At 51.0% G+C, this 20991-nt stretch overlaps 3 protein-coding genes across 3 annotated transcripts; 2 read left to right on the top strand and 1 right to left on the bottom strand.

Annotated features, from left to right (window-relative positions):
- Positions 1–7108: 7108 nt before the first annotated feature.
- LOC100898865 (COMM domain-containing protein 4) lies at positions 7109–11953 on the bottom strand. Its single transcript, XM_003748182.2, has 4 exons — positions 11755–11953; positions 9171–9259; positions 8449–8594; positions 7109–7492 (listed from the first exon to the last, which is right to left on the bottom strand). The coding sequence occupies exons 2-4, from the start codon at positions 9255–9257 to the stop codon at positions 7183–7185; spliced, it is 543 nt and encodes a 180-aa protein (XP_003748230.1). The 5' UTR covers positions 9258–9259; positions 11755–11953; the 3' UTR covers positions 7109–7182.
- Positions 11954–12099: 146 nt separating this feature from the next.
- On the top strand, positions 12100–15014 carry LOC100904106 (ubiquitin carboxyl-terminal hydrolase MINDY-2). The gene is made up of 7 exons (XM_003748215.2): positions 12100–12235; positions 13325–13569; positions 13754–13861; positions 13980–14170; positions 14254–14396; positions 14542–14910; positions 15006–15014. The coding sequence occupies exons 2-7, from the start codon at positions 13343–13345 to the stop codon at positions 15012–15014; spliced, it is 1047 nt and encodes a 348-aa protein (XP_003748263.1). The 5' UTR covers positions 12100–12235; positions 13325–13342.
- A 2810-nt stretch (positions 15015–17824) lies between these two features.
- Positions 17825–20478, top strand: Prx6a (Peroxiredoxin 6a). The gene is made up of 4 exons (XM_003748181.2): positions 17825–18038; positions 19558–19714; positions 19803–20020; positions 20177–20478. Exons 1-4 carry the CDS (start codon positions 17947–17949, stop codon positions 20373–20375), a joined length of 666 nt encoding a protein of 221 aa, XP_003748229.1. The 5' UTR covers positions 17825–17946; the 3' UTR covers positions 20376–20478.
- Positions 20479–20991: the final 513 nt, after the last annotated feature.

The following is a 20991-nucleotide window of genomic DNA, read 5'->3' as shown; positions in this document are numbered from 1 at the left end:
CAGACTAGCTAGCGGACCGGAGCCGCGGGTTCTCGGTGGATTTCTGTGTCGATACTGAGCTCATCGGTGTACGTGACGGAATCGAGGCTCATTCGACCCTCGACGATCGTTCGCTCGGCTCCGTGAATACACCGATCCCGCAAGGCGGGTGCTGACAAAACGCGCGAGCCAACGAGACTCGGATTTTCAGCGACAACGATTTGCGGCGAGAACGTGAGGTTGAGCCCGAAGTCGTTTATTTCCACTTCGTGAGAAAATTGACTGATTGTGAATTCTTGATCCAATTCGAAGTCCCCGCTCCCTCACGCTCACCGGGAATCGGCGGAGCTTCGGAGCTCAAAACTGATTAGCGAAGAGACTCCGGAGCTCAGATCGCGGGGCTTGGCAGCGACAAGTTCGCGGTGTATGCAGGGAACATTTCCTCCAGAAGACGTTCGAACAGCGGGGATCAATCAATTAATACGGCGCGCGGCGATCGAATCTGCCGCGATCCCAACGACGGCCATCATTACGCGTTCAGAGCCACCTCGACCGGAGCGCTGACTCGAGCCGGCAAAGGTAAACAACACGGCAGAGTCACGTTGTTTAACTAGACCACAGAGTTGTTGCTCACGAGTTGATCGGAACGAACGTAGCCGACCGGCTATTTGAAGAGAAAGATCGACTCGGCCTCAAGTGCGCTACGCATTGCGATCGCAGGATACTCGGCGTTTTGTTCTGCGAGCTCGAAGGGTCAGACCTGGAAACCGGGGGTATCCCTTTCGGCCGGAGCTCGAGCAGTCTATTTCACGTTTTCCGTGGAGCAACGCAGAACCAATTGGCTCGTTGAAGCGTTAATTTCTGCCAACGTTCCTCGTGAGGTAATTTTTGTGGCACGATTGGGACGGAACTGATCCATTTGAATCCGCGGAATCTAATTCCCACGTTCCCAGAGGAGAGTTTCGCATCCCAACGACGGGAGCTCGGTCTCCATCACAGTTCAGCGAGAAGGCCGGGATCGAATCGGGGTGATGCTGCTGCAGCGTACCGAGCCGCCCGGATATTCGAAGAGCCAAGAAGCTTCGCTGAAAGAAGACCGTCATCGGCTCTGGCTACTGATGACCCAGAAATACGCCTTCTGTATTCTGTCTATTCATCGACTCGTCATCAGACACGTGTGCGTGTATAAGGAGGAAACATTCAGTATTGACCTGGGACGTCGTCTCATCTCAGGCGAATGTGGCATTTAACTTTTAGGACTTTTATTGCGATTTTTCTTCGGTATTTTTCCCCATTAGGAGCTGCGGTACGCGCGAAAAACGTCGCCTTTACGATAAAACAGATATCATAATCAGAGTTCCACACGGATGGTCTACGAAAAAAAAACGTGCAGACCACGACCATCCATCCGTTCGTAAAATACTACATTCAATGTTTATCCGCACGGGCAGATAGCGAGAGAGCTACGAGCAGGCCGATGACTCACACTCGGCAGCTAGCACGTGCACAGCGGTCTCGTGAGCTCTAAGATCGTGACACACACGATCTCGCACTCTATGCACGCGGAACCGCGTCGGCTTCATTTGTTGCATATAAGTGCCGTGGACCGGCAGAACTGAACAACAATCCGGAACCTTCAAGCAACAGAATGGAGGCCGAACAGGTCCTGTTCGGTCATTCGGTTGAGATATGCCCCGGTCTATTCCCTATCTCGCAATTTCAGTTGATTGACCAATGAATCGATTGGCTTCCCATGGTTCTTTGGTGATAACGTGATAAGGCTCTCGGAATCTTCACCCGAGGTAGGAGCCCCGTGCACAAAAAAAGGCGCACACAAAAACCGTCAAGAACAACAAAACAATGCGCCACGGTTTCAGTCGGTTGCGCGTCCGTCATTCCAAACCGCTGGTAGAACTGTGAATGCATCCGTGTTTCCGAATCACAAACGGAGCTTTACGCGATTTCGACCGCAGCAGGATGAGATGCCGCTCTAGTCCGTTGAATGCAGTCGGACAGCCCGATCGAATGAGCCTTGCTTTCGAATGGGTTGTTTCGCGTTCCCGTGGATCGTAATTGAAGACGGAATTCAGCGAGGATCGAAAGGAGAACATTCAACATCAAACCGAGGAGAATGATGGACCATGAGCCATGAGGGATCATGGTAGGCGCTACGATTCAAAGTCATGGGCGCCGGAGAATCTGAGAATAGGAAAACGTGTCATCGACACAGGAAGAGAAAAATTCGATCCCTCCGCCTCGGGCCTGTCTTGGAGGACGCAGGGACGGGGGCACAGAAGTTTCCGATGTAGCTCTCAGGAAAGCACTCGAGCTCAGAGCATCGAGCGCACCTGACACTAGGAAAAGCAAGAAATGCCTGATATCAGGTGGTTTCGTTCGAGCGATTTTCTTGTCGGAGTTCTGGACCTCCCCGGAACGGAATCGCCATGCGAATCCACGCGAATCCACGCGAAGCCTACTCACGCGAAGGCTAGGCCTCCGCCCGGACGAGTTCATCTGCGATTTAGTTGCACCTGTCTCAGAATCAGACTATCCAAGGGATCAAAGGATTCCCTCGATGCCCGACCGCTATCCGCCTGTGCCATCGTGAAGTTAAGTCCGGCTTCTCGTGTGGAAACTACAGCTCAGCGAGTAAAATCCTGCGATATCTGCCGTTTAGCCGCGAGTTTTCCGGTCATTCGTCTTGCACCTCGAACAGCTGTCCCCTAGGCTCTCGGATTCTCTCGAGTAATGGGAACAAAGCTGCTGCCGTCGAATCGGGCTGTCAGTCTTCAAAAGAGCTCAGCTTTCAATAGACGCGGACCTCGACGGACGTACGAACGTTTTTAATAGTGGACGAGGGCCAGAATCTCGTGTTCGAAGTTCGTTGGGACCTGAGTGCGCACACCGAGTCGGTTTTGAGCGATGACGTCGTCGTCATCGTCGATCGTTAACGAAGTCACCGAGGAGCCTTCGATGAGCTCCACATTGTCTGCCGCGGGGAAATTCGCGAACATTTGCTGTCTTCTCCGCCGGTGATCATCACGCAGCGCACGGTCCAGTGCGCAAACTCCGCTCGATCGTTGCCTCGTTGGTTCCTGCTGCTCCTGCCGCCGCTGCGCTTTGCTCACAATATCGACGGAGTCGACGACAGCGACGATTCCCATGTTGTTTCGTTTTTGTTTCCTATCAAAAATGCTCGTGCTTCCGTCCGGCCGTTCGTTTATTCGTCGTCGCTCGGCCGGCCGGCCGACCGACCGCGTGGATGGATGATTTCCCTGTGGCTGTCACAGAAAGGAACAGTCAACACGGACGTCTTCATGGCTTCGTTTTCGCCGGACAGCTGCTTCCCATGCTTGATAAGCGGTTTTCGGACCAAATCCATCTGTGTATGTTATATGCAAAAAAAATACGTCGAATGCTCATCAGCGGACGTGGAAGCGGAAGGATTTGTCTTTGCGAAGCACCGTTGCCCCATGATAGAGCGCAGCATCCGGTTCCGAATTCATGCTCGATCTTGGAGCTACACCCCCTCAAGGACTCGAGTCCGGATTACGTCCGGTACAGTTTGAGACCTTCCAACCCCGACTGAGAAGGTGAACGAGGCAAGTGAAATCGCTCCCTCGGTAGTTCCTTATTTATCCGCGGATATTGCACTCCAGGGGTTCCCCATCTACCGCGCTGACCTCGCCTCCGCATAAATTCATGCTCATGTGCCCGAGAGATGATGACTTCATGTCCTCCTCGGGGGTTGAAGGCATTGCACATCGGCGCGTAGTTTTCGGGTCGAATTTCGACGGGGCTTGATGACATTCCGTGCTGGTGCGGAGCAGCACGTCGGAAGGTGGAGACTGTCCCATGAATTTTCGATCGGGAGACGGCGAGCAGGCTTGTTCGTGCCCGCGTGAAATCCTCTCGCAATCAAATCGGGATGTACGTCAATTAGATGCAGATGACGAAAATCGAACGAAAAAAAACGAAACTCATCGAAAGGGCAAATTTTCCCAAAAACGGCTCCCGCTGAACTGGTTCCGGGACTCAGGGCGAATATCCTGAGCTGCTCTTCCTGCGGAGGGTTTTCTTGCGCCGGGAGCGTCATCGGGACGATAAAGCCTTCCCCGAGCAGGGGGAAATCCCGAAAATCAGGGAGGAACCCCCTATTCGGCTGAGGGGCTACTTGATAAAGTGCACACCATCCCCATGTCGTCCTAATATGGCGACTGTGCGAAAGGACACGTGACACGTATCTCATCATCTTCGTCGTTGACGGTGGCATCGACGACGTGGACAGCCACGGCCAGCACTGCCCGAGCTCCCGGATGGCTGGAGGCTTTCAGATCGAGATCCCCATTCCGAAAATCAAGCGAAAAAAGAACGCTCAAATCCTCGACCTAGGGTCAGATCACTCTCCAAGGTCACGGAGGGAACTTTCCTCGGCTCCCATGGCGCTGCCAAGAAACGGCAGCGAGGGCTGACTGCCCGGTCGGCTGTCCGGATCTAGGTCGGGGCCCAGGACGACTTCATTTCTCACTTTCTTCTAATATCTCCGTGCATCCGTAGAGGCAGTCCGTCACTTAGTCCTTCGGTCACTCACCTGAGAAGTTCTCGAAGAGGAGCACAGCCGCAACGAACAACGCCATCTTCGTGCCCGACAGAGTCAGGACACCGGCCTTAAGGAGGGACGGCGCTGTCAGCCCACGCGCTGGGGGCTCGCGGTCGAAGAGGCGTTGTTCGTTTGTTGGTTTTTGTTCCATGCTTGTCGTCGTTGTCGCCGTCTCCGCCGTCCTGCCGTCGTCGTCCAGCGCGATCAGCGTCAAGCGATGGAGAACTCGTCGCACATCACTACTGAGGTTCTTTGCAGACCCCTCAGTGCAGCAGACACCTCACGGTCGGTGCCGATCGGGAGCCGATGGGGCGACGACGATTGACGAGACGACGAGACTTCCGCCGATGGTTCCCGTGGGCACACACACTCGAGCTGGCGACTCGATAACGAGTTGAGTCGTCGCTCTAATCACATTCTAAGCGCTTTTTCTTTCCCTCGAATGACGCCTTGTGCTCTAGCACTCCACAGCAAGGAAAGGATCACCACTCGGTGCACTGCTACAGTTGAAGCCACTGAATTTCGGCTCTGTCGATAATCTGCCGAACTGCCTTCACTGCTGCTGTTATTTCCAACAAGCTGAGAGTAGAGGAAGCCTGGTGTGACACAGCCGCTAGCAGTGTGGAGAGAGATGCGAAGGCTATTCGAGGTTCTAGCCCATGGACCAGAGGGCGCTTCAGCCTCGGCAGCGCAGCCAGACGGGCTCTACGAGAGACGGACGGACGGGCAGACGAACCGAGCGAGCGAGCGAGCGACCAACCAACGAGGGAAAGGGCTGCTCGCTCGAAGCGAAAGGTCTTCACCAGCTGAAGAGTTTCCTAAGTCATCCAGTCAGTCTCTCCTCGGTCCCCCAGCGAGTCGGTCGAGCGACTCAGTCCCGCATGTTCACCGATTGCCTCGATCCCTCCTCCTTCAGAGTAACGGTCTCCCAGCTGAATGGAGTCGCTGATTTATCCTCAATTATCGCCGCAATTCCGTCGTGATTACTCCATCCGTTTTTCGGACACTTATTCCCGGGTGACGACTTCGCGCACTTTTAGATTTTGTATCTGTTTTGAGCTCGGGGTCAGATTCTCCGGACGCGATTGTTGCAGGTGATCACGATACTCTTATCCAAATCGTCGGTTGACACTGTCATGGCGAGCTCTGGATCGGAATGCAGTTGCGAGTGAATGGCGCGAGGCTGTCACATTTTCAACGGCGCTCTTCGCGGGATCGCGCAGCACCGCACGCTGCTCTTTCACCGTTTGAAAGAAGTAACGGGTCAAACGCACCGCTGCTCCGTCGGGGCTACCATCGCCTCCGTTGCGCAGCTCTCGCCGCAAACTTATTATCTATACTTTCCACATCAGAAAGAGGGATGGATCGTTGACGGGGAATGTAGGTATTCTCCAGGCTACATGTCAACATGCCCGGCGGAGTTCCCCGCGTGCTCCAGGACCCCAGTAACGATCGTTTACATCAAACGGGAAGAAGGAGTAGATAATTATTTATTGTAGAGATATCGTGATTGTTGCGCTCGCTGCATTTCAAATCTGCCCGTAGACGAATGAATCCCGTATGATCCCGGAATATGTGGTGGTCTTGCGACTTGTATCCTTCCATGGGATTGGGCTCTGTGATACGCTGCAGGTTCCGCGGCGCAGCATTATGAAACATCCGCTTTCTATTCGAGTGATTTATTCCAGGAGAAAACGCGTTTAATCTCCTTAAGGCCCCCGACGGATAATCGCTTCCCCAGCAGAATACTTCCCGCATTGAGGACAAGCCAAAACCAATTGTGGTTTTTATGACAGGTTCAGGTTTTTCTATGGACTTCTGGATGTGCTGATTTCGTTGCCGCGATCGACGAGCTGTACTCGCTGTTAGTGGCGTCGGTGGGCAGTGATTCGAGGGAGCTTCCACGTAGACGTCGCAAATTAGCATGTGTTTTACCACCACGACGTCGACATCTGTGGTCTTCTAAACACGAGCAATGAACTTTCTGGCGGTACGTGGTATCGGTGACATCGTGGTCACCAGCGGGATACGTGTGGGACAAGTGAGATAAGGGAAACGAGTTTTTACTTCATTTTGGAATTTTCTAGTTTTGAAACGAGGCCGCCTGGTCTCAAGTGACGTAAGCCCCATCAGACGGATCTCAGACGGAGCTAGAGGCAAAGGGGCTCCAGCAGGGACGGCATCATTTCCGAGGAGAAATGACTGATGATAATTTGTAGAATTCCCGCCTCGCTCGAAATTTTCAAAGAGCCAGGGTAAACCAGAACAGTTCCTCGACCAGTGCTCCGCACTTCGACGCCGGATCGAGGGAGTAGATTCGGCTTTCCTCTTCCGTATTCAATATCAGATAGAGGCATATCGGAAACTGTTGAAGACGAGTCGATCATATGGGTTTGGATTGTGTATCACTGATAAAGCTGTCTGGAACATTTTCTGCTCCTTTTCGGAATGAAGATCGATACAGCAAAAGTTTGCGACAATCTTTTCGTAGCCTTAGCGGTGGAGACAACACGCGGGAGGAAATTTAAGTGAGTAGAAAAACTTTATTTTCAACAACAATTCTTTCAAGTCCGCTGGAAAGCTAATGATACGCCTGATACGATTCATGTGGCGCCGCTCTCGTGGGTTTCGAGTATTTTCCGGGCTTCCCGGAGATCTTGGAGTAGGATTTTTGCCAAACCTAGCGGAATGATGAAGTCCTCGTTATCCAACCGGGCTGCGACGAATTCTTGACCGTCGATGCATTGTTTCCTGAAGGATATCGATCCTTTCCGTCGTATGAAAACCTCGCGAAGGTTCTGCGCTGCTCGAGCTCTGCACTCGGCATAGGCTTTGCCTATTGCTGTCGAGTGCTCTCGAGGCAGACCCAGCTGCTGCAGCTCATCAACAAGAGCTGTTTCCTCCACCTGATTTCTGTAATGTAAACACTCCAACTATAAAAATGCTTCTCGTTCCGGACATTGCACAGCGAGAAGCGACTGACACGTTTCCGACTGACGTTTCGGGGGGAGAAGAACATTACAAAACAGAAGACTTCGTACCGAAACCGAACATTGAAGTCAACATTTCTGTTGCTTAGCTCGCCGCCTACCCATGTCCCCTCACCATAATGATCTAGCGGAGGTTCACCAAACTGATTTCCATGCACTTTTTCGGAAGAACCGCCCATGATCTGCCTTCTGATGATCAGTCCCCGGTGGAGATTTCCGAAAATAGAAATCTTCTCGACTCCGAGGGATCGATGAGAGATTTGGTTTCCGCAAACGATCAGGATCTCGCCGCGCCTGTTCGAGAAAGCTCTCGAATGAGAGGGAAAAAATCCGGAGGGAGGCAGGCGAAAGCGTAGAAACAAAATTGGTTCGATTGTGTCGCTTGTGGGTTCCCAGCGTGTTGGGAAAATCGCACAGAAGCCGTCATCAGTGGCAGCAGCCGGATCGTTTCGCTTTCGAGCCACGAGTCCAGGAGCTCGTTCCCGCAGTTGCGACGGTCGCGACAAATGCATCGTCTTCCGCGAATATTACCTAGTCGCGATTATATCTTATTCGGAGTTTGCCCACAAATATTTCCCTCTTCTCACGGCCGACGACAACATATCCGCTGCCGTGCGTGAACCTTGGGCGAGCCGCCGCCCCTACAAGGTGCTTCTTTCGCCGAATGGGGAAACGGCTGCAGGAAATCTGGATTCTCCCGCTAGAGCTGCGGCTCGGAGCCTCCTCCGATCCCCTCTAGGTTCTGGTATAACATAGTCACGGAACGGAATCCTATCCAGTCATCTAATTGGGAACCGATGAGCGTGGATCAGATCCCGATGAGGATAGTCCACTGCTGAAACTGTCTGAACGATCGGGAGCCGAATCCGGGCCACTTACCGAGTGGCCAGAGTCAGTATTTCGTTTATTGCTGACACGGCTTCAGGCTCAAGTTTGTCTAGCTTGTCTTTGGCGCGAGACAATCCATCTTCATTGGTCAGGCCGTCTGCGATGCACTGCGCGAGGAAATTCGCTCCCCACCTAACCTGGAAGCCGAGACCGTGATTTGTAGGCTATTTCCAACACATGCGGTATCGCTAATTACAGCTGCCTTTACGAGGGGATCGGGAGGAGCGCGCACGTCGATTGCTTATTGAATTGACATCCCCAAAATCCCCCTCGAATAAATCTCCCGGGTGAGCGGAAGAATTTCAAGAAATGACCATGCTCCGCAATATTTCTTCGTCCTACACTTTTCCATCGGCGCGGAATGGCTGGGCTTGTTCGCGCATCAATTAAGCGCTGCTATTTCCGCAGATTCAGAGGTGAGTTCAAAAGCGGGTCTTCCAACTTCCATCCCACCCCACCCCGAGCAGGGTGAGTGAGGGCCTCGCGTGCTACTTTCCCGACTTATTTACTAGATTGGGGATTTCATTAGCATCTCTGCCCGCCAACTCGGCTCCGGTACATTCTTCAGACCCTTACGCTTCCCGCGTCGTTCCGTTTCTCCGCGACGCTCCGATTGTCAGGAGCACCGACGGACGCTGATTCTCGAACGCACGAGGTCCATCCGTTTCCGACGTTTCCATTCTTGCTCCATGCAATTTTCCTCGGGAACTCACCTTTATCGAGCTCAGCTTTGCGAGATCGGATATGGCGGCCAGCAGCCAATCTGGACAGTCAAGATCGCCGCAGAATTTGAAGCGCATATCTTCGGGGGGAAATAAACATATGAGTGATGTCATTCATTAACTTTGTACGATGTTTCTTCTCAGCCTTAGCGAAAAACCGCCGGGGATTTTGAGTCCCTCCATGCCCCAGTTCTCCTTTTCCGGAGTGTAGAACATGATGCATGGAGGAACGGACGGAAGTATCGTTTCCTGAAGACTTTCTCCCGTGAACTCGCGGGGCAGGTCATAGGGAGTCATCCAGAGACCAGAGCCTGAGACATCCACAATGAGAGTTGGAGATTCCCCGGAACAAAGGGTCCAGTAGTCGCATCGAAATAGGGAGAAGACACTCGAGGGGTAGGGGGTACAATCCATGGTTCATTAGATGGAAATGTCGAGTTCCCGATGCTTCCCGAAGGAGTTTGAATCCCGGGCTTTTGCTCACGGATATGAACCAGAGGACAAAGTCTGAGAGAAAACCCACGCATCCGGACGAGGAACTTTGATCGCTTGCTCTCGCAAATTATGCCCGCGATAGATTGGCCCTTTCGATTTCATCTCGTTCAGCAAAGGTCGTGGACGACGAGGCGAGGAGGAGAAGTCGCGTTTGACTCCAGCAGATGGTGGACTCAAGTAGGTGATCTGTTGACGGTGGGATATTTCTATCGCGAAGGCAGACGGAATATAAATTTGATTGGCTCGGCAGCTCTAGTATCGCAGGAGATGGGATTTTCTCTGAGAGCTCATCAGCCAATCCAGCGGAAAACCGGTTCCTCCTCAACCTGTTCGTGTCTGTCCTCGCTCGCGATACATGGATTGTTCAAACATGCTTCCCACGGAAACTGATGCTCAGCATACGAGACTAATGGGGACATGGATCCTGCAGATGAGAGGGAGACGCGGTTCTCAAGAAGAATATTCCATCAGGTATGACCAATCTCCCGCACGACTCAGATTTCCACGCACAGCTTCGTCTCACTCAGTCGCTTCTTGATATGGGCGATCTCCTCCCTAAATACCCAGGAAAATGTATCCACCCATGATTCCTCATCCCAGGTCACCAGCACTGTCATTGGTTCCGAATCGTCTCTATGATTAAAGATTATCCAAGATTCATCCCCTCCTCCGTCACCGGTAACGAGGGAGCTCTAGAATTGTATCAAGCTTGACCCTCGCTTGCGCAAGAGATACACTGGGAATAAGCGCATTCGGTAGGGACGGAAGTCATTGGCGAAGGCAATCAAAATCAGATTCCGATCGCGAAGGATCCCTCAAGCTCTTTGTTGCAGATCGGAGTCTCCATTCGTTGGATTACGTTTCCCGAAATCCGGGGCAACTGGAGGGTCAGAATCCCGAGAAAGCGCTCGGGCGTTGTCTCGGGAAGAAGAATGACGTCATCCGCTATTTTTCCTCGAACACTATTCTCAGGAATCCCGAATATTCTATCGCATTGAGAAAGTTTATTTGTGTGGTGGCAACCAGACAACTTTCAAATCTCAGCTCACAATCAGCCGGAAACAACCGCAGGCGTTGTCGCGTGGAGCTCCGGTAATGAGGTGAGAGTTCAAGTTTCATTCCCCGTTCACCGCTATGACGGCTGACTTTTCTAGAGTGCGAAGCGACGTCCCATAGGACCTCGAGGGAGTTCCCTGCACCGGGAGAAAACGACGCTGATTCGTTCGGAGAGCTTCTCAGCTCATTCCGCACCCTTCGCAGGAGCCAGCCGCGGGAGCCCTCCGGCATTCACGCTTTGTCGGGAACCTTCTCTCTTTGCTTGATGGTGAGCGATACGTCAGTAGCTCTCTCATGACAGCTTCCCTTCAAAAGACCAGGAGCTTCGAAAAGTGTTGAATGGGCCTGATCATTCGAGTTCACACGATCTGCTAGGTGACGCTTAATAAATACTAATGTCACACCGAGGGAATCGTCGATGGAATTTTATCTTTCGCTCGTGATTAACGGCGGAATGTCCGACCGATAAACTGGGAGGGCATGACCTCGATCCCATTGAGGGCCCATTCCGCTTCCGTCTTGACTCGCTCATGCGTTCATGAATATGCATCACCACTCCGATGCTCGCAGGAATGGCGAACAGGAGTGTCTGTCCGTGCACGACTCTCGTTGGGATCACAAGAGCTGAGACGGGGATCCGACCGGCAGAACTGATAAATTATCCCTCCGAACAAGCCTTCTTGATCTCGTCAATTGTCTGTCTTTCGCTTGATGAACATCTACCGACTTCAGTCGTGACTGCAAACACCTGCTGCCGATTTTCATCCGCTCCTAGTCCATGATGAACTCGAGGAGTGCTCTTCAGCAGACTCCAGCTGAACTTCAGACGGAGGAGCGTCGCTTCATGATGAATTCGGCAGCAATGATTCCATTGAAGCGGGACAATCCGATCGTGCGCGAATCTGAGCGATGCTTCAGATGAGCAGCGAATGTTTCCCGCCGGAAAACGTTTCCAACACTCCGGCCTTTCTCTCGAGATTCTCTCTGGTACCGGACTCGCCTTCAGAGTTTTCGAACGGCTCACCTGGGAATTCTTATCCGAGATACTCCTGAGAGAACGCCCACACACACTCGAGTTGGAACTGTTTGACAGCTGACAGAGCGAGCCGTGAAGTCCCTGCAACAACCACTGGGTGGGACCAGCTCTGGAATTAGCGTGCCGCCTAACGTGATAATCGTCAACTTCGATCCGGGGTATTGGCGGACTTCGATTTTAGTTTTGACTGCGATCCTCTTGTCTTTCCGATTGTACAAGTATTCCAAGAGCGAGAGTCGAATTCGGGGAAGAGATCTAGTTGGTGACACGGCCCGCGCTCTGTCGAACCGCTCGGCGCTTAGCGTATTTACAAAGTTACGATATTCACTTCCCAAACAGTAGTTCTTGTTTTCTCGTGTTGTCGACTGGCGACTCTTTTACCTGACGAGCTCGACCTGCCGTCACGCTCGAGTCGTCGGGATTAATGCCGATTATATGAGTGCTGTGAACAAGACTCCGTATCGAAAAGGTCAGTTCTCGGTTTTCTGATCCTCTAGCTTTACGCGTGAGGTTCCCGAATGAGGTTGCGACGTGGGATTCCCTCTCAAGATGTCTCTCTCTTTGATTCCGTACTATCTCGCTTCCTCAATCGACTGTCATTGCTTAGCTCATTCTACGAGAAAATTCTGCTACTACTTCTACTGACACAAGCGAGTCCGCGACATTCTACGTAACTTGCTCACCTGGTCGTTGAGTCACCGTATGGTTTTGTCAACCAGACGGAGGCTCGAGCATAGAATGTGTAGGTGCTCGTTCGGTTTTTCGTATTGTCGTTCCGAGCCAACGAGGGACACACAGCACCTTGACATATACGGTCGGTTGACGCTGCAATCTCCTGCATCAAGATGAAATCTGCTCGAACGGCTCCATCGATTCAGGTCTTTACGGTCGAACTGCTCGGTATTGGGAACTACATCTTAACGAGCAAACATAGGATTGATGTATGGCATGCTGGCGGAACAGAAGCTCCAGCTCACGATCTATCGAATTTTTGAAACTTGAGAATGTTCCGATCTGTATTCGGTCGAGAGATTCATTTTAACTCACGTTGTTGGCGCCAGGAGTAAAACGAGGATTCGGAGGGCCATTTCCATTTCGATGGTATTATGGTTTCTGGCAGGGCTTCTTCTCTAAGCGACCCATGGGTGTCCCAGTGGATGAGATCACTTGAAGTTTGATGAAGGGCCAATGAGATTCTTCCGATGACGAGACGCTCGGACTTGAGAGTGTTTTCTGAAAAAGAATGGTGCTTGTTGCTTCGGTGATCCGTAAACCAGAAATTCCTCGATCGTGAGATTTCATCATCTTCGGTCGTCGTGACTTCGGGGAATTGTTTGTCAGTCGGAACTCGGCCTCTATTCTCTTCGTGCAGCCCCTGAGGCTCAGTGATCCGAGATTTCTCTTTTTCAAGCTTCAATGTCGAGCATTCTTAGCGATGCTCTCCTGGAGTGAAGGTCTCTGTGTTTCTTGTGCATGGTACGGAATAAGATGTGACAGGTCGGTCATAGACCGGTAGATGGGTGATTCAATAGGTTATAGAGATCCGTTTCCTTTACAGATCATTTCAGAATAAGACATGGCGGAATCGCCTCGTCAAAGTGCCTACCACATCAAGTGGGTCCATCTGAGTGGGGTCAAATACCCCATTATAACCCAGAATGAGAATGGGCCGTGTCCTCTACTGGCCATTATCAATCTGCTCATCCTGAGAGGCCTGGTTCAGCTGCCCCCAATGGTCGAAATTATCACTGCCGATCAGCTTATGGAATATTTGGGAGATGCAATGCTCGCTGCGATGCCCAAGTGAGTTATCAATCACGAGCAATTCCGAATTTTTGGCGATCGCCCTCTGCTCTACACATTCCCTCATTCTCTGCTATAGTTCTCCTTTCTTCCTTTTTCTGTCCTTCCTCTTTGCTCGGTTTTGATCCGATGCCCTGATACCGGATCTTGGGTGATTTATTCCCTCCTCCTCCTCCATTCACAGGGACTTGTCAGAAAGCGCGCAACTTAACTACGAGCAAAATATGAACGACGCTATGACGATCCTACCGAAATTGCAAACAGGTCTAGACGTCAACGTGCGCTTCACGGGGTGAGTCGAGAAGTATTTTTGATCCGTTTTTGGGATTTCCCCGCTCCGAAACGAGACCAGAGTCTTTTTTCCCGGCATTCCTCTGGGTCTCCTCTCATCGACGACTTTCCGTTTCCAGTGTGCGCGACTTCGAGTACACACCCGAATGCACAGTCTTCGATCACTTGCAAATTCCGTTGTATCATGGCTGGCTCGTGGACCCCCAGGAAGCTGAGATGAGTCAGACCATAGGGAAACTAAGTTATAACCAGCTCGTGGAAAAAATAATCAACGAAAAGACTTCGGATGACCAAGTCAGAATGGCGCAAGGTGGGAATCCCCTCCCCGATGAATGAATTCGGTAAAATCTCAGTTCGATATCGTTTTTTTAAACAATAGGCCTACATTCGCAGCTCTAATATGTGAGGACTTCCTGGAGCGCACGGCGTCGCAACTCACGATGTTCGGTATCCGACAGCTTTTGGCAACCATGAAAGACCACGAGTTGGCCGTGCTATTCCGCAATAATCATTTCAGCACCCTGATGAAGCACAATGTAAGCATTTCACTACCGGATCCGCGGGCTCTCCCGGTATTTCACCCGAAACATTCGAGTTCCTCATCAAATCCGAATGTTGCGACTCCATGACCGATCATCTCGGAATTTTGGCTCGACTTAATTCATTATCCTCCGTCTGTAGAATCAATTATACCAATTGGTCACTGACCAGGGATTCCTCACCGAACACATGGTAGTGTGGGAATCTCTAACGAATGTCGAGGGCGACGGTCAATTCACCGACGGGGACTTCGGTCAGACACCGCCACAACTTAGTCGCGAACAACAAATCGAACAAGACGAGCAACTAGCTCGGCAAATGCAGATGGAAGAAGAAGAGCAGGCGGCGAGCGCCGCCGCGCCTGCTTCCACCCCTACGGAAGTCACTACTCCCCGCGCGGAAGGCGAGAGAAGACCCCCAGCCGAAGCGCCTCGAGACCCGAAACCGGAGTCGCGACCTCCTCAATCCGGCAGTCCGACCGGTAGTAATGCGTCGAACTCGAAAAAATCGGTTAGTCTTTAGGTTTTCCGGGGACTAGATATTCTTGTGCGCAGACGGTTTGTTTGTTTCTTAACATTGTCATGACTCTTTATCGAACGTTGCAGTTTCTCTGAGAGAAAGGCAAACAAATCCCAGAGGCAAAGTGTCATCTTTAAGGACAGAATATTATCGGGTAGACTCGCTTGAATTTACTCTCAACTCTGAGTGGAGAAAAATAACCTCCTGAGGCCACGATCGGCTCCGTCCGACTGATCCGCTTCTTCGAGATGAACGTAATGAACTCGAGAGCCTCTTGCCTCCTGCCGGAACGACTTTGGGATTGCTTGAATTCGGACAATGTTAACTGATTCGACTGTATTCCGCAATCTCTCAGCTTGAGCTGTAATTAACTTTTTTTTGTTGAAATTCTGATTCTGCATGTTAGGCGCCGACCTTGGGTATTTGCACTCGAAGACCTTCCCCGGTCGCTCTCCGGGATTTTCCCCATCGAAGCTTTTCCAAAATGAATTCCCGCCTTTATTCTCCCCCGCTCGGACGTGTTCCCCTATTCGTCGAGGACTCGAGTGACGTCCGCTCCGCATTTTCACATCTGAAACACTTATGCTCATATACTTGAGCGTTGACAAAACTTTCAACTTTCATGCGGGAATTCCCATGCTTCCAAACTCTAAATTCATGTGAGGGAGGTGAGGGATGACTTCAACTGAATTATTTCATTTCTTTTTTATTTACAGAACTGCTCTGTCATGTAGTACAATGCCAACCAGGGAGCCTCGGACGAAGGTTAACCCGCTATGGTCGAATCGCGAAGACCTGTTTGGAGTGATACCCAGCGCTGAATGGCCTATCCTGTTTCTCCCGCGCTGGGTTTATTATTATCAGAGAAGTACTGTGATAGAAAAGTACAGCGCCTTAAACCTCCGAGCAAGGATCTGAAACGGTCCCGGGAAACATTTGTTGTTCCTATCTCAGAGGGAGAGCTTCACTACACCTGCTGCGTCTCTTGTTGATTTAGTTATCCGCTATCGTTTGATCACGCCATTTATGCGTGGTCGCATTTAAACCTCGTTGGTGTCATCTTATTCGAAGTTGTTACCGAGAGAAAATATGCTAGCAATCAGGCAGCTCTGCCTGCCATCTGATACTTGTTCCGCTTGGTCTGACAGACTGACTGACTGGCTTCTCGTTGGTGGTCTCTTCGTGTAAATACAATCCATGCTGTTATAGTATTGACAGCAGATCGTTCCCCACACCTCACGAGCGTTAATTCTTTTTAGCGGTCTGTTAGCTAATTCCCTGAGAATATGAATGACCGGTTTCGCTGCTCGGTAATTAAACTATTATTCGTTTGATTTATTCATTGGACTCTCGGAGATATATTCGCGATTGATTGCTTAAAAAAATCAGTTCCGTCAGTTATAAGCGCGCGGGTACATCATGTGCTGCTGGGTCTCCCGGAGCGGTGGGGAGGGGGGGCTCGTGATCATTTGTGATGACAGGTCAGAATCGAAATTCCGTCTTGCGGGACTCGTCAGCAAACGAGAATATGTCACCGATGGAATACCCAGATTTTATGCATTGTCGTGGTGTGGAGTGACTGAAACCGTGTGGAAGGATACGATTATCGGACAGCTACAAAATACCGTTGAAATATTCTATCGAATAAGGATGTACAAGACGACGAAGACAGATGATTATATGACTTACACAAGTACATGCTAAATGTAAGGAAAAGGCTGACATGTATTGAGTCAGTATTCACAGGGAGGCACGCTATCAAGCGAACCCATTGTTACTAAATATTCATCGAGGGGTAAAGAATCTCCCAGAGCCAGCAACCTCATCACTCTATCTGCTGCTTCCTAAGAAGCTCGAACACTCCGTTACGAGAGTTGCTAGTTCTGCGTGGAGCACGCTCGCGGAAGATATAGTTGCTATCGGCTGCTCTGAGCTCCGAATCGAACTCCATTCAAGAGCGAACCCATGTCATTCAAGTTTTTAAATAAATCACGGAGTTTTACTTCTCTGGAGGAATGAATCCACTCTCCTTACCCCCACGAGCGTGGGGAAAAATTGTTCCATTGAGAAAGGCGGGGCCCGTCCTCGATCGGACTGTGCTCGAGGTTTTGGTTCCTGAATTATTCCAGCAGCGATCTGAGAGCCTGATCTCGTATAAGCAGCTGGAGAGTCTGCGATCCACGGCGACGAAGAAGTCGAGCGAAAGAGCGGACCTTCTCGCGCCCTCGCTTCCGCCACGTGTTCTGAGGAGGTTTCTCTCATCAGTTTTCCCACAACCCAATCTCACCAATCCTTCACCTCTTTCAATTCATGGCTTACTCAGCATAGTGTTCGATACGAGAAATATTCCAAAGGTAGCCGAGCCCAATAAAGGTTTGACTCGTTCAAGGTCGGGTGAGTACAGCGAACCAGTGAGGCTTCTCATGCGGCTGCACCCTCGTTGGGCGACTACATACGAACGAAAGCATCAGAAAAAGCATTCTGAAACGTCAATCTGTTCAGAAGAAGGATGGCACAGGTCTTTGTTTTCCGGCAGCGCGGCGTTGTTCTTTGTGTTGTCAAATAATGCATCCCGGGAACGATCCTCACTCAACCGCGGCTCCAGGGGCAGTATTCAAATAAGAGAGGAGACAAGTGCCGGTCCTCTTGGAGTCGCGGAGCGACGATGAGAGCTCGGCTCGTTCTCCGTGGCGTCGCGGGGAGCAGCTCTAGCACCCGACGGGGTATGCGGTTGGTCGTACTCGAGACTCGAGACTACCTCTCTTCAATTCTCGATTTCAGTAATTTTCACCCTTGCACACGTGAAAGAGATCCCGGACAATATTTTCGTTCGATGAAAAGGAACGTCCCATTCCGAATGAATATACAGGAGCATTCATCCATCCCTCTTTCAGAGACTGACGCGAGACCCTTTCAGTGGAGAGGAGCTGTCTGCGCGCTATAAGCGTCTGCAGCTTCGCCGGTCGCCGTAAACGTGAACGGCAGACTCTTTGTTTGACTTCGGGACCAGTCAAGTCACGCTCCGCGATGGGACCTCTGAATCTCGGCGACGACTTTCCCAACTTCAAGTGTCACACGACAGAGGGTGACTTCATGTTCCACGATTGGTTAGACGGAAGGTGAGTACCGAGTGAGCTCGACGTCATCGTGTACTTCGTGAGGACGGAGTGGGCCGATCGCGTTGCCACCACAATATTCCTGATCGCCGAGTCTCACTTAGTATACATATGGTGAAATCATGTCTCATGGAGGAGCGTTCCGAGATCGTCTCCCTCTGACAAACAGAACCGCTCGCTTCAATTTTCTATGGAGCGCGCTCCCTTTGGTCATCCGGCCCGCTTACGCGGCTCGTCAGAATGGTACCCTCGCAGAGAGAAACAGACAGAATTCCTCTCGATGGTTTTTGGGGCACCGCCCGTCGCCTCTGCTCGACTCCGCTCGGATATATATCTGACGAAGCCTGATGTGGCAGACTCCGAAACAATTCTTACCGACGTCGCGTCGTTGAATAATATAATTCCACAGCCACCCCAGAACTCGATGATGTTCGCTGGAACTGATTTCTTCATGAGTTAGGGTACCACCCGACACCCGAGGGTTGAATAATATTCCATGTACTCGGGAACGAGATCCGGGATTCCGGAGGGATGCTTTTTCATCGAGTCAACGAAGCATAAAAGAATGGAATGGAAGTGCCTTGCGGACATCCTGGGAGACAGATGCTCCGTTCAGGACAGGTTCCATGGATCATGAGCGCGTTACGCGTTGCCCTAGAGCATAATTTTGCAGCATCGGAGATCGCTTTCGACTCAATCGTCTCGTATCCCAAACCTCCCCGTAGGATTCCCCGTGGAACAGGTGTATACTTGATGAGATTGCATGCGCGGATCCGAACGTGACTCCACAGGGAGACTTTCCCCTAGCCGTTTTCGAATGAATCGGCTCCTTGAGATATGCCGACACTTCACAGCCGCCGGCGAATCAGCATCATTCAAACATCAAGTACCAGACGCGCGGCCTTGACGGAGAGAGTCACGACTTCGAAAGTCGGCACGTACCGTACCGGTCGTGCGATCAGACTAGTACTCGCATCCGAATCTAACTCAATAAGAGTTGGTTACATCTCTCAATGGATGAGTCATTCGGGGAGGTCGCTCGGACCAAAAGGTCGACTCTCAGTATCACTGCCGCTACCGTCTCGACGCGTCGCGATCGATTGGCTCACTCACTCAGATCGCGCGATTCTCCCGGCGCTTTTTGGAAACGCCGAGCATGCCAATGTCCTAGCTTCGATATCAGTACTCGAAGCGAGCCAGTGCAGCCGCGATGATGCTTCCCTTCAAAAGCACCGCCTGTTCTCATATGTCTTTCGCAAATGGATTCGGAATTCTTGGATCTCGAATACGGAAGCTCATCTCGCTCCCTCCGGCCAGTGGCCATCACTCACGCATAGTCAATTCCGAAAGTATTTTTTTCACAATCCTCATGGGAGGCGCTCCAATTGACACAATCATCTCTCTTCGCGAGTTGAGTACGTCGGAACTATTGCGCACGGGGAAAAATCTGGCGAACCTCTCTGGACGTTTTCGGAGAAATATCTTCATCTGAGTACAGAAACACAGATCGTGTTCGTTGCAGTTACGCAATCCTGTTCTCGCACCCCGCCGACTATACTCCGGTCTGTACGACCGAATTAGCGAGAGCCGCGCAGCTGCATCCGACCTTTGCGAGCAAGGGCGTGAAACTAATCGCCTTATCCTGCGACTCCGTCGAAAACCATCGCGGATGGATCAAGGTGAGAAAGCGCCGCCCGAGGGAGTCAAGACCATAACTTCCGACGAAGCAACTCTTCGAGGAATCAAATTATTTTTCATGTTTTTCAGGATATCGAAGCCTTCGGCGAATTGCCGGAAGGTCCGTTCCCTTACCCCATAATCGCCGACGAGAAACGGGAGATCGCAACTCTGCTCGGAATGCTGGATCCCGAGGAAAAAGACGCGGAAGGGATTCCTTTGACCTGTCGAGCTGTTTTCATGATAGGGAAAGATCGTAAAATGAAACTCTCGATGCTGTACCCGGCGACCACCGGCCGGAACTTTGAGTAAGTTTTCGCTGCATGCCACGATTCGACATGAGAATGGATTTCGTCCCAGACGGGTGTAAATCATTCTCGGAATAGCGTTGCTTCATTCTGTCCGACTGACATTGAGTCCCTCTCCTCCTCCAACTTTGAGCTGATTATTCTATTAATTCTCAGTGAGGTTCTCCGCGCTATGGACTCGCTGATCGTCACCGAAACCCGGAAAGTCGCTACCCCCGCCAACTGGAAGAAAGGAACTCCGTGCATGGTGCTGCCGACGGTCACCGAGGATGAAATCCCGAAACTCTTCCCCACGGGCATCAAGAAAATAGAAGTCCCCTCTGGAAAGAACTACATGCGAACAACAATGGACTGAGGTGCTCCCTCGAGAACTGACAGCTTCATCCAGCTGCAGACTTCATTTCACCGACAGATGGAGCTTGAGGCTCCGAGACTGAATAAAAAACTTTTTTTCCAAATCCGCGGAGCGATCCTTCAAGCGTATTTCGATCGTTGGCATGCAGAGGGAAAAGGGATCGACCGGCTCGGTCACAAAAATACTTTATTACCATATTATTATCTTCCTGGGTATCTTCCTCTCTCGATGGAGTTCGTTCCTGATGCGCGATTTATAGATACCTCGAAAGTTTGTAGTCTCAATTAGCTTCATCATCAGCTACAATATTTCCAATGATGATGGTAATGATAATAATTAAGATCATAACTAAGCGATTTACAAAACGTGATCCGCACCGAGTCCAGCAGACCCGCAGATCGATGCAAATATTCGACTCGAGTTAACCATAGGTCTAAGATTAGGTGTAGTGAACGTCTATCGCTTCAGACTCGCAGTCCGAAAATAGGAGAGCTTTCTCTCTCTGTCAAAGAAATAAATTAGAGTGACCCTGCCAGGACTTCGTACGGGACGTGATCATTTCTCAAGAAATAGCAAAGGATTTGTTCCAAACAATGATCACCATGTACAACATTTC

Source organism: Galendromus occidentalis, unplaced genomic scaffold, assembly GCF_000255335.2.
Source record: "Galendromus occidentalis unplaced genomic scaffold, Mocc_1.1 scf7180000077529, whole genome shotgun sequence".
Lineage (NCBI taxonomy): Eukaryota > Metazoa > Arthropoda > Arachnida > Mesostigmata > Phytoseiidae > Galendromus > Galendromus occidentalis.
This window is presented reverse-complemented; position numbering and strand designations above follow the sequence as displayed.

Excerpts from the sequence above, each read along its gene's own strand:
- LOC100898865 (XM_003748182.2), bottom strand. The coding sequence starts at position 9,257 with ATGCGCTTCAAATTCTGCGGCGATCTTGACTGTCCAGATTGGCTGCTG. Across the intron at positions 8,595-9,170 it reads CAAAGCTGAGCTCGATAAAG|GTTAGGTGGGGAGCGAATTT; the intron begins GTGAGTTCCCGA and ends CTCGGCTTCCAG. Across the intron at positions 7,493-8,448 it reads ATACTGACTCTGGCCACTCG|AAATCAGGTGGAGGAAACAG; the intron begins GTAAGTGGCCCG and ends TTTACATTACAG.
- LOC100904106 (XM_003748215.2), top strand. The coding sequence starts at position 13,343 with ATGGCGGAATCGCCTCGTCAAAGTGCCTACCACATCAAGTGGGTCCAT. Across the intron at positions 13,570-13,753 it reads ATGCTCGCTGCGATGCCCAA|GGACTTGTCAGAAAGCGCGC; the intron begins GTGAGTTATCAA and ends CTCCATTCACAG. Across the intron at positions 13,862-13,979 it reads GTCAACGTGCGCTTCACGGG|TGTGCGCGACTTCGAGTACA; the intron begins GTGAGTCGAGAA and ends TTCCGTTTCCAG.
- Prx6a (XM_003748181.2), top strand. The coding sequence starts at position 17,947 with ATGGGACCTCTGAATCTCGGCGACGACTTTCCCAACTTCAAGTGTCAC. Across the intron at positions 18,039-19,557 it reads CACGATTGGTTAGACGGAAG|TTACGCAATCCTGTTCTCGC; the intron begins GTGAGTACCGAG and ends TGTTCGTTGCAG. Across the intron at positions 20,021-20,176 it reads ACCACCGGCCGGAACTTTGA|TGAGGTTCTCCGCGCTATGG; the intron begins GTAAGTTTTCGC and ends ATTAATTCTCAG.